Source organism: Antennarius striatus, chromosome 12 (genome assembly GCF_040054535.1).
Source record: "Antennarius striatus isolate MH-2024 chromosome 12, ASM4005453v1, whole genome shotgun sequence".
In the NCBI taxonomy this organism is placed as follows: domain Eukaryota; kingdom Metazoa; phylum Chordata; class Actinopteri; order Lophiiformes; family Antennariidae; genus Antennarius; species Antennarius striatus.
The window spans coordinates 3,615,001-3,631,669 of NC_090787.1; the positions used below are offsets into that span (position 1 = coordinate 3,615,001).

Below are 16,669 nucleotides of genomic sequence, written 5' to 3' on the forward strand. Positions count from 1 at the left end.
TTTCTTGTTATATCACGTTTATAATGGATGGGATTAGGATTATCCACCCCACCTTCTGTCGTCATGTTAATGTGGACCTCCCCTTTGCCGTTGGAGGTGTCGATGATGCAGGCGTACACCCCTTCATCGCTCCTCTTCACCTCCCTCAGCAGCAGGGAGGCGTTTCCTGTCGTCAAACCATCCGCGTTCACCCAGGCTCTCCCTTTAAACTGGGAGCTCTGGTCCCAGAGAGTTGGAGCGCCGTTCTTATACTGGTAAACGAGTCCGCCCCCCAGCTTCTCCCAGGTGACCGAGTAGATTCCGACGTCGCTGTTCTTGTGAATGAAGCAGCTTAGAAGCACATCCTCGCCGAGGATGGCGGTGGTTTGAGTGTTCAGACTCCTCACTTCAGACGAGGACACTGGGAGGAGGGGGGGAGGGGGATTTCAAGGTCAAGGCTTCTGTCCATAAAAGAGACCCCCATCCCAAAGCAATCTGTCACAACATGACACAGAACACACCCACAAATCCCCTCAGAGCCACCAATCAGAACCACAGGATTTTTTGCAAAGATCTTACTGGTGAGAGCCAAGACTAAGACGAGGATGATGATGGTGGAGAAAAGTGCAATGAGGACGATCATGCTGCACAGGAAGAGAAACACACATGGAAAACTTTAATAACACACAACTCCAAATGAATAGCATATTTTAGTGTGTAAATCATTTACCCAAGTAAAACATCAGTTTACTATTAGAGTACCGACCAGATGGAAGTACATACCAACCAGATGGAGGTAAGTACCGACCTGGTAGTGGTACATATCCAACAGATGGAGGTACGTACCAACCAATTGGAGGTAGGTACCAACCAGATGGAGGTACGTACCAACCAGATGGAGGTAGGTACCAACCAGATGGAGGTAGGTACCAACCAGATGGAGGTAGGTACCAACCAGATGGAGGTAGGTACCAACCAGATGGAGGTACGCACAAACCAGATGGAGGTAGGTACCAACCAGATGGAGGTACGTACCAAACAGATGGAGGTACGTACCAAACAGATGGAGGTAGGTACCAACCAGATGGAGGTACGTACCAACCAGATGGAGGTAGGTACAAACCAGATGGAGGTAGGTACCAACCAGATGGAGGTACGCACAAACCAGATGGAGGTAGGTACCAACCAGATGGAGGTACGTACCAAACAGATGGAGGTACGTACCAAACAGATGGAGGTAGGTACCAACCAGATGGAGGCACGTACCAACCAGATGGAGGTAGGTACCAACCACATGGAGGTAGGTACCAACCAGATGGAGGTTGGTACCAACCAGATGGAGGTACGCACTAACCAGATGGAGGTAGGTACCCACCAGATGGAGGTACGCACTTACCAGATGGAGGTAGGTACCAAACAGATGGAGATAGGTACCAACCAGATGGAGGTACGTACCAACCAGATGGAGGTAGGTACCAACCACATGGAGGTAGGTACCAACCAGATGAAGGTAGGTACCAACCAGATGGAGGTAGGTACCAACCAGATGGAGGTAGGTACCAACCAGATGGAGGTACGTACCAACCACATGGAGGTAGGTACCAACCAGATGGAGGTACGTACCAACCAGATGGAGGTAGGTACCAACCAGATGGAGGTAGGTACCAACCAGATGGAGGTAGGTACCAACCAGATGGAGGTACGTACCAACCAGATGGAGGTAGGTACCAACCAGATGGAGGTAGGTACCAACCAGATGGAGGTACGCACAAACCAGATAGAGGTAGGTACCAACCAGATGGAGGTACGTACCAAACAGATGGAGGTACGTACCAAACAGATGGAGGTAGGTACCAACCAGATGGAGGTACGTACCAACCAGATGGAGGTAGGTACCAACCACATGGAGGTAGGTACCAACCAGATGGAGGTAGGTACCAACCAGATGGAGGTACGCACTAACCACATGGAGGTAGGTACCAACCAGATGGAGGTACGCACTAACCAGATGGAGGTAGGTACCAACCAGATGGAGGTATGTACCAACCAGATGGAGGTACGTACGACCAGGTACGTAAGTCCTGATCAGACGGAGGTATGGCAGAAATACTCAAGGACAAAAACTTTGTAGTTAGCCTCTAGAGCTAACAAACTGACTCTTAGTTTCCACTGCTGTCAAAACTTAAATTCTAGAAATGAGTCTGCATAAATGGAAGAAAGCTTTTCAATCTGGTGACCACACCTGCAGAAGATGACCTGCTCTTTTGAAGCCATGGTGAAACGTCTTCAGGAGAAAGACTCGATCAAAGGTCCTACTTATCCTCCATTCTTTTAAAGTCCATTGATGCACTTCACCACTCAGCACAGGATGTGTTGTGCTCATCCACGCGGTGATGTGTCTTGTTCTGTCTGCCCAGCCTCCCTCCCATCGATCCGAACACAATAGCAGGAGTAAACACTGCCTTTAAGGCGTGTGCTTCTTTACGGCTGACAGGCTGTTCATTACTATGTATTACAATAAAGATAAAAGAAGTTATTGACATGACAAGAGTGTAATTGTAAAGCAGATTTCATCAGTTTTTCCTTTGTCAGTATTACATTTGATGCGTTCATGGAACATTCTGGATGTGACTGAAGAGTTTGGGCTGTTTGTAACAAGTATTTCACCTAAAATTTGGAACCTTTTGTTGTGTTTTTAAAAAAGCAAAAAAAATTGTTAATACCCATCCAAAACTGGAGCACATTTCCAGATTTTTTTTTACAAATCCCCCCGTACAGAAGTAGCATTGTCATCAACTAGATGGGACTCACAGGAGCAACTGTCTGGTCTGATGGAGGTTTGACATGTTTTCTGAAGCACTAGCCTTGATGGAACAGCTGGAACTGCAGGTTGTGATGAAGATGATGTCTGTTTCAAGTTTTAAAGATATAAAAATAAAAGTATTGACTTTAAGCCTTCATGGGGGACATGTAACTCAATAAGGGAAGACTGTCCGACGTGGTTTTTGGGAAATAAAACTAAATCCGTCAGCGTGCCAGTTCTCCCAGATGTCTTCTATGTACCCAGGCGTTTGAAATGTTTGCCAAGGGTGAAGCTGTCATTAAAATCCATGTCATGAGGTCGGAAGTTTCAGTCGAGTCGTCCTCGACTAAATAACTGAACAGGTGTCCTTTTACCAGCCTAGGAGGCGTCACAATCCTGACATTTCACTGATGGCAGGTTTAATGAGTACTCAGAGACAGGTGAGCAGGCTGCTCACCTGTCTCTGAGCAAATCTTTAGCTTCGTACCAGCAGGGGGCAAAGATAACCGGCTGCAAATGTGATGGAGAAACGTTTTTATTCTGGTCATCATCAAACTGACAAAGAAAAAACAACACAGTTGTTCGGATCGTATCCTGTAGAGAATGTCTTGTCTTCGTCATTGGTGCAAAAAGTTAGCAAGCTAAAAGCTAAGTCAGGTATGTGGCTCATCAATCAGAGAAACCAAGTTACGAAGGTGGGCATACGATGTTTGTTGGTTAATTACTACCCAACAGTGAGAGTGGGAGGTTTTATGTTTGCATCATTTAGAGATATGTGGAAATAAATTCTGGATAAAAACTTTCGATCACTTTGTTAAAATTCCCCCCCCCAAAAAAGAATTTTGATTTCACTAAGACCACAAAAAATATTAACAGACCAATGAAAACCACCACTACCAGATCAAGTCTCGATCATTGTAGTCGGTATGCACACAGCTGAGTTCATTGAGAACCACAATGAAACCAACAGATCCAATGTCATAAAAATACGAATATAGTATTTTCTGCACTATACCTTCAATGAATGGTCTATTTTAAAACAGTTTTCACATACAGTATAAGGCACACTGGATTATAAGGTGCACTGTTGGTTTTTGATAAAATTAAAGGCTTTCAGGTGCTCCTTATAGCGCATAAAATACTGCAAATACATTTAAAAAGATTAGCAAGTGTAGATTTTAAAAAAACCCGTTGACAAAGTTAAAACGCTCAGGCTGGTTCTGGTTCCCCCCGCCGCCCGACATAAAGCAGAGATGTGCAAACATTACAGGAGACATATTCTTCATTTCCAAACAAGCAGCTGATGCTGGACGGCTAGAAAAGGCCGGTCGTACGCAGCTTCAGAACACTCAGAGCCGAGAACGGAGGGAGTCCCTCCAAGCCCAGCAGCTGACGGGTGGCGGACTCCCAGCTCCAGCCGAACTCCAGTCGGCTGTAGATGCACGGGTACTGGCGGTCGGCCCAGCAAACCCAGTCCACTGCTTTCTTCACCTCCTCCCAGCGCCTGGGCCTGGGGGAAAGAACAGTTAGTTAGTAAGAGTGACGTGTTTTCTGTTCATACGCCGTCGATGTGACACGGTTTGTGGACGGACCTGGGCTGAGGCGGGCTGTCCAGGCGGAACAGGGTTCGGAGCAGTCGGCCTTCCTCCAGCGACTCCGACCTCATCAGCTGCAGCACCAGGAGGGTCGCCACCAGCCTCAGGATGTCAGCGTGGGCCCTCACACCTGCGCCGCGTGGACACACACGGGTTCAGGACTTTGTTTTTCCATGATGTCACAAACTGGGTTAACGGGTTTTGGGTCCGGGAACTCTTGTGTCTGATACTAAGACACCCCCTGCAGTTGAGAACTGACTCGTTTTCCACCATGTTTGTAGTTTTACACACTCAGGGTGGAAGGCTGGGTCTCTTTAGAAGTAAAGATTTTTATCTATTCAGCTTGTTTTCGTTTTACCCACAGCAGGTTTACCCACACTGCAGGCAAACCTCGGTTTCCCACCACAATTAGTTCCGGAGGGCTGTTAAAATACTGATTTGTTCGATTTCCGAATACAATTTTCCAATTACAAATAATATAAATGGTCTTAATCCATTCCAAGACGCTTAAAAACTATAAACCAAAAGCGTTCGAAAACCAAGGTTGGCTTGTATTCTGTTTTCTGGTGATTTCTTTCATCCCTTCTCACCTAAAGAGCAGATGCCTTTGTTCTTCAAGAACTCGTTGGCAAAGACGTCCACATCGAATCTGATGAGCTTTCCCAGTGGCGTGGTTAAGTCCCAGTAGCCCTCCTGCAACACGAAGACAAAGGGAACAATTTTCATTTAGTTTGTCGTAAGGAGGACGATGAGCAAGAAGAAACAGTCACATCTAGAGTTTTCTGCCATCGAAAAGATCGCTGGTCTGTTAATCTGAATCAGCAAACGCCACTAAAGAGAGCGTTAAAAGTCTTACTGGATGCTGCAACAGGAAGATCTCCTCCCAGCTCAGATCAAATTTTTCAAGCCTGGAACAACTTTATTAATAATAAAAATGAGACAGCTTTACTTTTAAAACATCAACACACACAACAGGAAGACAACTTTATCACATGGGTCAGTCAATATTCACATGATTTAATCTGTTACAAACATATCTAGAGAATGGTTCCAGAATGGTTCTGAACTTACTGGGCGAGCCTTTTCTTCCTCACAAGCTGAGTAAATTCGCTGATTCGTGGCTTTTGCTTCCTTTCAGGTAAAAAACCGTCAGGGAGTCCAGGTTTGACCCAGGACAGTGTTTCGTCCTTAGCAACGGATGGTTGTTGGTTTGACTTCTCCCGGTTGACACTAGCAGGACCTGGAGGTCCTTGTTGGAGCTCTGATGATATACTATAGCGTTGAGTTTTTCTAATTGCTCTAGGGGACATGAAACCAAAACCAGAGGACGCTTGTAGCTCCTGCTCTGAAGCTCTTAGACCACAGGAGAAAGACCGTCTGTCAGGAAATGCTTTGGCTACGAGTCCCTCTGGGAATCCTGCCAGCTCAGACTCCTCTACAACAACGTTACTCTTGGCTGTGACGTCCACACGCCATGGAGAAACTGGACGTGTCAGACCCAGTCGGACTGCGGAAGCAGGAGGAGGAGGAGGAGGAGGAGCAAGTGAGTCTCCTGAGATGGAACGTGGATGAGGAGCAGAAGGAGGGGGTGGTGGAAGGCTAACTGGCGCTGCAAAGGAACATTGACGAATACGAGAATGAGGAAAAGGAAGAGGAGGTTTTGGAGGTAAAACTGGACGAGTGGCAGGAGCACCAACCGACCCAAATAGGCCCGCACCTTGAGGAGGAGTAGGAGGAGGATGTGATGCTGCAGCAAAAGACATTCCACATATTGGGACTCGCATGAAATCAAGGGGGTAGGGGGATGGAGGCATTGGAGTGGCCGCTACACGATGTATGTTGTGTGATAGTAAAGGTTTTGGTGGGATAATGCTTGATGGAGGGGGAGGTGGTTCGGAAGCGAAGCACGCCTGAACGGAGCGTTCGGGAAGGGGACGACGAAATGAGCGAGAATGGAACGACTCTTTCCTCTGAAAGTTGTCCATCGGAAAATCCTCGACATCCACACTGTTCTGAGAGTGGAAAAAATATTAAAAAAAGAGAAGATAAATAAAGACACGAAGCAAAGTAAAGACTGCAAACGTGTGAGCGCTGGAGCTCCAGAGCCACGTGAACCCGGTCGGCCTGCTGGTTCTCTCCGTGTGAGGGGACTAACCTGGGTAGAAGAAATAAAACCTAATGCTATCTCGTATGGTTCATCCCCTTCCTCAGCGGAAACAGTTTCCCAGACCGCTGCTGTGTCTTCCTCACAAATCCTCAGAAGACTTGACTCTTCTTCATCGATTACCTGCCGGAGACAACGGAGCTCATGAAGTTAGTCAACGACAGAACGTTGGTTTGCTCTGTTCTCCCCCATGATGATACTTTGGAGAGTGTTTACCATTCCCTCATAGCTATCTGAGGAAGATCTGTCGTCTTCTTCTTCTTCTTCTTTTTCTTCAGATTCAATCCAGCTGATGTAGGGGAGGAAGTCCACATCTTCTTCCATAACCAAGCTGGGGACATCCGTGAAGCCGGAAGGTTCTCCCAAATCCTGAAACAAGGGGGGAGAGTCGGCTCGGCCAGAAGATACAAACGACAAAGGGACAAAAGATCCAGGGAGCTCCAGAACTGACCCGTTCCTCCACGGCCACGAAGCTGGTGAACTGAGACAGGACGGAGAACTCCTTACTCAGCTCGATGATGAAGTTCTTCAGCTCCGCTTTCTTCCCCTGGAGAAGCAGAAACCCAGAGTGAACAACCCGGAGCCGAGACGGGACGCCCGACCGACGGATCACACGCGCAGAGACGCACCTCGTGCTCGGCCTCATCGACGTCCAGGCATCCGTCCTCGTAATCCCTGATCAGAGCCTTCGCCGTGAACTTGTGAAGGAACTGAACACAGAAACCATCGGTGTCATCGCCATTGCCGGGAAAAAACGAGCCAAACGCCAGCGGGGGCCGCGTGTTCTCACCGTGCCCCTGGTGGTCTGCAGCTGGCTGGTGGACACCATCGTCTGAATCTCCTGACCGCTCAGGTTTCCGTGGAGGGTGGCCTGTGGAGACGGGGCCGGTCAGGAAAAAGGGGGTGGACGAGTTCGGGAAGGGGACGACGGAGGTCCCCCCTCCCGGTTTGAAGGTGGGTACCTGAGTGCAATGTGGGACGAAGCCGTAGACGAGGGTGTGGCAGTCGCTGAACAGAGCGTGGAGCTGCTTGGGGGCTTGCACGGGAGGAGGGGCTCTCTGACTGAACTGCTGCCACTTGACCGACACGGCGCTGCAGCAGGGGGACGCCATGCGCTTCACCTGAGACGCCACCTGCGGGGGGAAACACGCCGGAACCACATGTCTGAGCCACGCCTCGTTTGTGACAGGGAGACAGGAGCGGCGCATATATGAATAAATTGAGAAATCCAGTCCAGATCATCGGCCCCACCTGCTCCGCCCACTTGTGTTTGGTTTTTGTGTTGAAGAATTCAAAGGCTCCGCCCCCCGCCTGGGCCAGGATTCTCAGCATGTGGCGATTGGCCGTCGTGCTGAAACAATAAAGAGAAGCCAGTAGCGTTAGCATTAGCAGAAAAACTAAAGGTTTATGAGTCACGTCGCGTGACCTATGACGACCACCCCCCCCCGCCCCGCCCCCCAGAGACATCCGGACCTGATGCCGCAGGTGAAGAGGCGACTGTGCTGGGCGTTGTCTCTGATCAGCTTGGCGGTGAGCTCTGCGTTCTGGATGTGTCCGTCCGACAGCAGCAGCAGGTTCCTGACGCCGTGTGACGGGGGCAGCAGGCTCAGGGCCCTCAGGGGCCGCCACAGCTCGGTGCCGCCCCCCACTGGAGAGAGGTGCTGATGGGACAGAGAGAAATGGGTTCGTGTCAGACGTCTCCTAACATCCGAGTCAGATAATACCGTAATACTTCTGGTTTCTAGCTTCTGGATCGTGTCGGGGTGTCGACCCACCCGGATGAAGCTCTCGGTATCCTGGCGAGCTTCGTCAAGCGGCCGTGAGGTCACAAAAGCTTCTTTGTGTTCTGGAAGACAGACGGAAGGAACTGAACCAACGAAGCGCTGCTTTGTTTTTATTCTCCTAGAGACGTCGACACACTTTCACTTCTTCTCGTTCTCTCTCTGAGGGGAATGTAAACCGTCACTGACCCGTGCCGAACAGAACCACGTTCAGTTTGAGGTTGTGGTCCAGGGTTCTGAGGACCTGCAGAGCGATCTTCTGCGCCATGCGGAGAGGCTCCCCCATCATGGACTCCGACGTGTCCAACAACAGGATGACTTCGCTGGAAACTGAACTGGCGTCGACATGGAATTGTGGGTAGAACACCAACATGCAGGCCTGGGGGAGCGAGTGAGAGTCGGTTTGAGACGACGCGCGGAGCGACGGAGGAGGAGACGGTCGCCGTGGAGACGGACCTGGCTGTCTTTGTCCGGGTGCTTCTCTACCCACATCCGGGGCAGGTGGACCTCAGACAGAGTGATGGACAGCTGGAAACCTTCTGGACCCATGGCCTGGTCCGGGAGCACGCTCAGCACCGCCTTCAGGTCGGTTTTCTATGGGTCACGCGTTACACGTGTTGAAGCGTCAGATCAAATCCGGTGAACCCATTTTGGGTGTGTGAATATAACACGCGTGTTGTCGGTTGATTACCTTTGTCTTGATCTTATGAGTGATGCAGCTCAGGCTGCTGATCGCGTACGGCATCTCGACCGACGCGTCCAGAGAGAACTCTCTGAGGAAACAGGAAACGACACGATAAACACAGGATCTCCCTTTATAAGTGTGTTATAAAGAACACACACACACACACACACACACACACACACAGGCGGCTGTCCTCAAAGGGCCAGATGTAACTAATAAATATAACTAAATGTAACTCAATGTAATGTAAAATAAATGTAACTATTCCTTAATGTTAAATAACTCTGAATTTAAGATAAGATATACTTCACTGATCCCAAACTGGGAAATTTAGATGTTGTAATGACTTTATTACTTATTCAAGTTACAAACATTACAGTTACACAGATTAAATGTTTGTTTGTTTTTCTGTTCTAACATAAATCCTTTTAATTTGTCAGGTTATTAAACCCACAGAAGTCCACCAAGGATCAAACTATCCAATAAATAAAAAAAATCAAAAATCAAACACAAGTGAGGACATTAACTTTGTTTAAAACATTTTGTCAATGTTAAAATGGGATTAATTACTACATTGTGGGAAATGTAGTTTTGGTCAAAGCAGACTTTCGACCTTTTTACTTTTAGACACTCTGACCTTTTATGCTCTCGCGGGCCACATACGATGATGTGGCGGGCCACAATTGGCCCCCGGGCCTTGAGTTTGACACATTTGAACTAGATCAACTGCTTCACCGGGAAATAGTCAAAATGTGCGTATCGCACCTCTTACTGGCCAACTCCGTCACAAACACTTTCTCCAACGTGACCTGTGGAGTGATAAAAAACACAGAAGTCCTTTAACTTTCATGTCACAGCATGGATCTCAGCTTTCATGTCATTCTTTCCTCTCAACACCAAAGTTCAAGATCAATTCAACTCCATTCATCCTGTGATGATGAAGAAGCTGGCAGAGGCAGAAGCTGAAAGAGCGCCGGGGCACCTGGGAGCTCCTCACCTGCGTGGTCTGGTGGAGCGCCTTGCTCTCCTGCCATGGAGCCACCCTCCCGGGGAGGGAGAAGAGGATGCTCCCGTCCCTAACGATCAGCTCCGACAGGAAGGTCACCTTAATGAGGACGGTGGCACCGGGGGGCAGATTCCCCACGCTGATGGTGAACACGTCCTGCAGCGAGAACCGAAAGGATCAATCAGAGAGAAAGAGCTGCAAAATTTCCCATTAATCCCCCCCTCCCCTTTAATGAAGACACATTTGGCTCGTTAGATGAATGTTACTCAGGGATAATACGCCGTTTAAACCCTGTGAGGGGTTGATTTCTACAAATTTGGCACCATATTTAGTTAAAGCTGAGACGTGGATGGACTCAGAGTTTGATGACTTTGTCTGGGAGCAGATGGAGGACGTACGGGAGCAGCCTGGTCCATGAGGTACGCTCCGTGGCCCTTCTCAATGGCCTGCCTGTACTCCTTGTGAGCCGTCTCTTTTTCCTTCACCTGAGATCCAAGGAAACAGGAAACAAGAGGTTACCAACAAGCGACGAGCGTCTAAAAGTAGATCCAATCCCAGAGCACTCAGATGGAAAAGACCAAAAAATAAGTACAAGAAACAACATGAGAGAAAAACATCCAGAACTTGTGGAGCCACTGATGTGACGACACACTCTTTAAGGGAATGTAAAGGAAGCTGACTCCACATGACAAATTTTAAAAAGGGTCTTTCAAGGGAAAGAGACTTCCGTTACCTCTCCAACAACGTGCTTCCCATTGATGAAGGCTTCAAATGCACACACCGCTGCAGAATCAGCCAATGGGAAGACATACTTTGCCTCGATGGGGACGAAGCTGGGGTTGGTGTATTTTTGGAAAATGATGACCTGGACGGGGGCGGAGGAGAGGAGGGAGGACAGATCAGATCAGAACGGTAGGAGGACGTCAAACCAACAACCGGGCCACAGTGACGCCATCGCTGCTTTTCTCACCTGAGCGAGTAAATCCTTCAGTTTGCACTTCACGTGGACGGCCTGCAGGGGGAGCTGCTGCCCGGCGCTGTCCAGCAGTCCGGCCTTCACGTCCTCCAGAGGGTTTTTCACCATCTCAACGCCGTCCTCCGATGCGTCCAGCTCTGCACACAGCAGGAAAAAAGACGACCCCCCCCCCCCGAAGGCAGACGCCGATTACAAAGCAACCACAACAAACTAGTCCTGAAACTGTGATGCGTTCAGGAAAGAAAGGACTGTTTGTGCTCTTTTTTGGGTTTTAACGACTGATCCCTTGGAGATTTAGCCTCCGGTGCTCACCGTGTTCTGAGGAGGGCGGACACGGCTCGTCCGCGGTGGTGACGTCGGGGTCGAACTCCTCCAGGCGGTCGCCCGTGACGATAAACCGGACCACGTACCTGAGCCTCACTTGATCGGGGCTGTACACCACGTACTCGTCGTCCTGGAGCACGCCAGCGCATAGACAGGTCCAGATTTAAAGGTGCATTCAGATCACATGATTTCTGTCCACATGCTGGCTCCTACCTCAAACTCAGAGGGACTACCGGGGGTACGACGCACCCCGTGAGCGCTGTGGTGTCCCTCGGGAGCCTGGGTCAGCGTGATGGCTCTCTTGCGGTAGTCCTGGCACCGGCCCAGGGCCACATCACACACCAGCAACAGCCGAGAGCCGTCGGTCTCACTGGGCTTGGAGTATTTCAAGCAGGTGCTGCAGGGGGGGATGGGGGGACGGGACACAACGTCTTTACAGACGGCGTGTTGTCGCCATCTGGCCTCCAGGATGATGAAATATCACCGCTAACGGGTGCAATGTCGTCTCAAAATCATTTCAGGTGGATTTTGTTTTCTCTTTTATACGTTTAAGGCGATAACAGAGTGTCGTTGAGCTGACGGCGTTTCGCCACGCCGCTGAAGAAACCCTGTCGGTTTCAGCTTTCACACTCACGTGAAATCATCGGTAAAGTAGATTCCACTCCCCAGATTACCGACGTCTGTTCTCTGTATCCCATGATGCTCCACTCCAAAGCGGGGCAGGAGGAGACCACTACAGAGAGGATGAAAAAGAAGGTTTTCTTAGCGTTGTTGAAGATGTAGTCGCCCCAACCTAACACCTCCACCCCTTAAACCTCCCTCTTCTCACCGAGACAGGAGGCCGACAAAGTTGCTGGGGCTGGAGGAGTGCAGGAGGGGGTTAATGTTGCCCAGGTCGCTCCTGAAAGTCTGAAGCTCCACCCCTCTGCAGACGCGCAGGACCTGCAGGATCTGCAACTCACTGCAGACACACACACAGTCAGCGATGGCGTCTATCCCGTCAAACAGACGCGTTTCAGAGGCGGGCGCCACCTGCTCTTCAGCAGATTGGACACGTCCTGGAAGTCCGAGCTGCGGGGGGGAACGACCTCGATGCTGCACCTCAGTGCGCGGTAGGACCCCACATCGGAAGGGTTCCTCAGAGTCATCTCAATCACGTCGGAAATATCTCTGATCAGCTGATGGTGACAGGGAGGGAATTTACTTTTAGGGTACAATTAAAGGTTTATATAAATGTCTAAATGTGTGCTTCTGTGTTTTGCGTGTGTGTTTTTACGTGTGTGTGTGTGCACTACCTGACAGAGATCCAGTAGTTTTGACAGGAGACTGGCGCTGGGTTCGGGGTGTTCCCTGAGAGGCATCAGCGTGTAAATCTCATCCAGGTAAGACTTCACCTCGGCGTGATTTTGCTCCTTCATCTTCTTCTGAGCCTGGATCAACAAGCCCTCCACCCTGGCCACCTGCACGCACGCACACACACACACACACACACACACACACACACACACCCTCAGCTGTTACATCAGTGTATGTGTTGATTGACATCATCAAAACTGGACTTTAAGAAAGTTTCTTGAATCTTCGGAGAACTGAGGACCTACACAGGCGATCGACGTCATCACGTCTGACGTTCTCACTTCATCGAAGCTCAGGTGCTCGAATGGAACTCTGACGATGTTGCTGAGGCAGTTCAGGGCCTCAGTCCACATCAGCGCCACAAAACACATCACTTCCTGTGAGACGCTTCCAGCGTTCAGCTTCTCCTCAAGCAGCAGCTGCCAGCCACACAGAAACACACACAAAACAACCGGACGATCAGCTGATGGATCAGTTTGACAAATACAAACCAGCGTCATTAGCATCGTCTCGTTATTCCGTCGCTCTGCTGCCTAAAAGCTTTTATTCCCTCACACAGGAAGCGGGAAGTCACGTCCTTCCTTTCCTCTCACCTTCTCCTCTTATCTTCCATCTATCCTGTTTTCCTCTGCCCCTACCGGTGTGTGTGCGCGGATGAGTGTGTGTGTGTGTGTGGGGCTGCGTTACTTAAAGTTATGGTGGTACGTGGTGGTCTCTGGTGATTGGTCAGGACAAATTGGATCCTCCTTCACCGATAAATCGTTAAAAGCGAAGGCCGAGGACGGAGCCTGAGGCGGATTGGCATTTCTGTCTGACACCAGGTAAACGCAGAGCTGGGATAATTACACAGCCTGACGTATAATTACATATAATTCACTGTATCCTCACCTCTGCCAGCAAGAGTTGGAGAGTCAATACATCAATTGATTAGTAATGAAGGCGTTTGGCAGACCTGAGATCAGCCTGCTTTCTACTTTACTGCTGACATCAAATTAAACTTGAATATATAGGATTAATGTCTCATTTTGAGAGGAAATCAGGACTTTATGTTTTATAACCGTAAACCGACGTGCGGTGGATGTCGTACCTGCCGCAGGGGGGCGGAGGCCATGTCCCAGACAAACGGAGGGCTGCTGGGACACGGACTCAGACCGCTAGCCGTCAGTTTCTCCGTAAGGGCCTTGTACACCTCCAGAGCGTCTTCCGAGCTGGACAGGAAGTACATCCCATCTGCCGAATCCTGTCGGCAGGAAGCCAGATGTGTTGGATTCGGACTAATGACGGACGTCTAGAGGGATCAGACTCCCTTACCTTCCGGCGCCGGACCACACGGAACAGCCATTTCTTATCCCCTCTGAAACTCTGCAGCTCCAGGACACACAGGTTCTCCTGCTGCTCGTGAGAAATAATTTTATTCAGAACAGCAAAAGAACCGGATCGACACGAGAAGCAGAAGCGAACCGAAGCCTCACCGTTCCAAAGACAGAATATTTGGCCACTTGAAAGTTATCCGGATACGACGGACGGTCGGGATCGTCTTCACTGTAAGTTCTTGGGGAGAGAAAAAATGCAAAAGTTAAAGATTTTTTATTAATAAAAGATGGATGTTTATTGCTTTTACTCTCTGCACACCAGAGAGCTTTTATGACTGCCAATCTGAGATAAACTACAGACGATAATACCCTGTACGTGTCTCCATTCATAATTAATATTTCCTTGTAAAATTCAAAGCTGCAGACAGATTCTAAAGTAAATAAAATATCCTGGAGTACTACATCTGAGCCCCCGACATCTCCCCTTATGGTTCACAGCCATGTTTTACCTGAACCTGTCCAAGATACTTCTGTTTTTATCCAGAGTCTTCGTCATCAGAGTCATTCCAGCGGACTCCCTGGGCTTGGCCGGTCTTTTGGACGACTCTTCACCCCATTTGCTCCATGTGCCTTTGGACGCTGCGACGCATCAAACAGAAGGAAGTGTGTATGAACGACGTACAGATGGGTGTGAGCAGTGAGTTCATACAAAGCATTTGTTTCACAACACCAGCACACTGCCCACAGAAACACACACACACACACACACACACACACACACAAACACACACACACACACACACACACACGAAGAGTCAACGCCAGCTTTGTTGGATCTAAACTATGTTGCTGAACCTGCTGACTCGTCTGTTAGTTTGATCAGCGTGTCAATTTGTTCATGAGGAAACAGGAACTTTAGCTGTGCTCCAACTGGGTGGAGTCCAGATAATAAGTCCTGGTGGGGTCACTGGGGGGAGGGCCATGGACATCCCCATCATTATCCTTCGGGTTTCTACAACAGGGATCAATAAGGCTCCGTTTGATTTCGACGTGAGAACGTCCAACAGATGCTGATTTATCGTGGAGCATTTTCTACAGCGGGAGATATTAAGAGCTGGAGGTCGTTCAGAAGGGGCAGTAAAATTCGGATTGATTTTCTTTGTTTCTGAGCCAGCACCTGTGGGCAGACGAGCGGAGCCCTTCTGTCGTTCTACTTTGTATTTGGCAACATTAGCTTCTTTGATTTACTCCGAACAACCAGAGAAATGCAAAAACACAAGAGTATTTCCTTCACTTTTATCAGTTATGACAAAAAGTTGTAGTAAAAATTCACGGAACTTGACCGATCTGGTTCATGATTGGAGATTTAAAACAGAAATAGAGAACATCACGAACTGCTAATGAGGATATTACTTTCATTTGGCTCTCCAGAAAGGATGGTAGAAGTGGGTGTCGAGGTGGGGAAAACATCAAGCTTGTATTGATCCACGGGCAGAAGGACTCCTCTCTCCACACAGTTGTAAATATAATCCACTCCAACCACGGGTGTGTGGTATTTCTGGATGTGACGCAGCCTGAAGGGGCTGAGGCGGGACACATCGGTGGTCACGATCAGAGAGCACTGTGGGAAGGTCAATGGATCAATGAGAAGATCCACAAAGGAGGGATCTGAAGACGTTAGCATTCTGCCCCTTGTTGCAGATTGGGCTACATTATGATCACATTAATGATGCTGGAGACTAGCTTTATGCTAACACCGCCTTCACAGGGTAACTAGGAAACTTCCATCAACGCCATTGTTATAAAAACAACTGAAAAATAAAAAAAAACACAATTTCTTTTAAATTAAAGTTAGACAATAAAAAAAGCCTCTTATCAAAATTGATTTATTTATTTATTCAAGATGAAACCAGATAAATGTGAATATTTTATATCACTAGATGCTCCGAAGTGATGCGCATGCGCAAACCAGCTCACCTGTGGGCCGACCACATAACAGACTTTGCCTCCGTTGTTTCTTATTATTTCGAGCAACTTGTTTTTCTCCTCCAAGACAAAAGTTTTCAATTCCAAATAGACATAACAGTTCTCAAACATGGCCATTCCTGCAAGGAGAGGAGAGGAGAGGAAAGAGGAAAGGAAAGAGGAAAGGAAAGAGGAGAGGAGACACACGGAGAGGATTGGAACAGGAAGTCGAACCCGCACAACAAAAATGCGGAAGCGCATTCCCAAAAAAAGGTGCGCAACATGTCAATGACATATTTAATCTTTAACATTACGTCAAGCTACACCAGTTTTATATATTTATACATATTTATTTTACGGCTCTGACAGATGCTAATTTAAACAACCTACATTAAAAAGTAACGTAAACTTCAACTCAATAAGAGTTTTACAAATTTCTCTCGCCTCAATAAATTTTTAAACATACATAAAATGCAATAAATGGATCAATAACGCTTTATAGCATTACAACTTCATTAAAAAAAATGAATAAACGGGGGTTCGTTTTACTGTAAACATCCAGGTGATGCTGCTCTGCAGGTTACAGTCGGTTCTCAGCAGAACTCCCGAAAACAGAGCTGCCACTGCCGCGTTCGTCAGGTTAGCATGAAGCTAACAACACAGCATTTCCGGAATCTGTCTTTTCAAAATTAAAGCTTCATATTTAAAGCGAAACAAACGAA

The 16,669-nt window shown here is 48.4% G+C and overlaps 2 protein-coding genes across 4 annotated transcripts in view; both read right to left on the reverse strand.

Annotated features, from left to right (window-relative positions):
- LOC137605501 (uncharacterized) overlaps positions 1 to 2,354 on the reverse strand; it is a 3,279-nt gene extending 925 nt beyond the window's left edge. The window contains exons 1-3 of the mRNA XM_068330222.1: positions 2,222 to 2,354; positions 559 to 623; positions 53 to 400 (exon numbers count right to left, since the gene is read on the reverse strand). Of these exons, the coding sequence (XP_068186323.1) occupies positions 53 to 400; positions 559 to 623; positions 2,222 to 2,253 (445 nt within the window). The 5' untranslated portion in view covers positions 2,254 to 2,354. The remainder of the gene's footprint in view (positions 1 to 52; positions 401 to 558; positions 624 to 2,221) is intronic.
- A 953-nt stretch (positions 2,355 to 3,307) lies between these two features.
- parp4 (poly (ADP-ribose) polymerase family, member 4) lies at positions 3,308 to 16,582 on the reverse strand. Of its 3 annotated transcripts, XM_068329395.1 has the most exons (37): positions 16,497 to 16,582; positions 15,960 to 16,087; positions 15,396 to 15,603; positions 14,492 to 14,621; positions 14,142 to 14,220; positions 13,981 to 14,061; positions 13,757 to 13,909; positions 12,915 to 13,088; positions 12,609 to 12,773; positions 12,346 to 12,491; positions 12,143 to 12,274; positions 11,948 to 12,046; positions 11,527 to 11,710; positions 11,302 to 11,443; positions 10,984 to 11,126; positions 10,747 to 10,878; positions 10,412 to 10,498; positions 10,005 to 10,169; positions 9,773 to 9,816; positions 9,014 to 9,095; positions 8,779 to 8,916; positions 8,512 to 8,701; positions 8,317 to 8,387; positions 8,015 to 8,202; positions 7,793 to 7,892; positions 7,504 to 7,674; positions 7,332 to 7,412; positions 7,171 to 7,251; positions 6,993 to 7,088; positions 6,758 to 6,910; positions 6,533 to 6,664; positions 6,095 to 6,389; positions 5,449 to 5,986; positions 5,234 to 5,294; positions 4,968 to 5,070; positions 4,375 to 4,507; positions 3,308 to 4,292 (listed from the first exon to the last, which is right to left on the reverse strand). In XM_068329395.1, exons 2-37 carry the CDS (start codon positions 16,083 to 16,085, stop codon positions 4,097 to 4,099), a joined length of 5,199 nt encoding a protein of 1,732 aa, XP_068185496.1. In that variant the 5' UTR covers positions 16,086 to 16,087; positions 16,497 to 16,582; the 3' UTR covers positions 3,308 to 4,096. The 3 variants fall into 3 exon arrangements, 2 of the variants coding, with proteins under 2 accessions (XP_068185496.1, XP_068185495.1); XM_068329394.1 differs by having other exon boundaries at positions 5,449 to 6,389; XR_011037691.1 differs by lacking the exons at positions 3,308 to 4,292; positions 5,234 to 5,294 and having other exon boundaries at positions 5,449 to 6,389.
- Between the last annotated feature and the right edge of the window lie 87 nt (positions 16,583 to 16,669).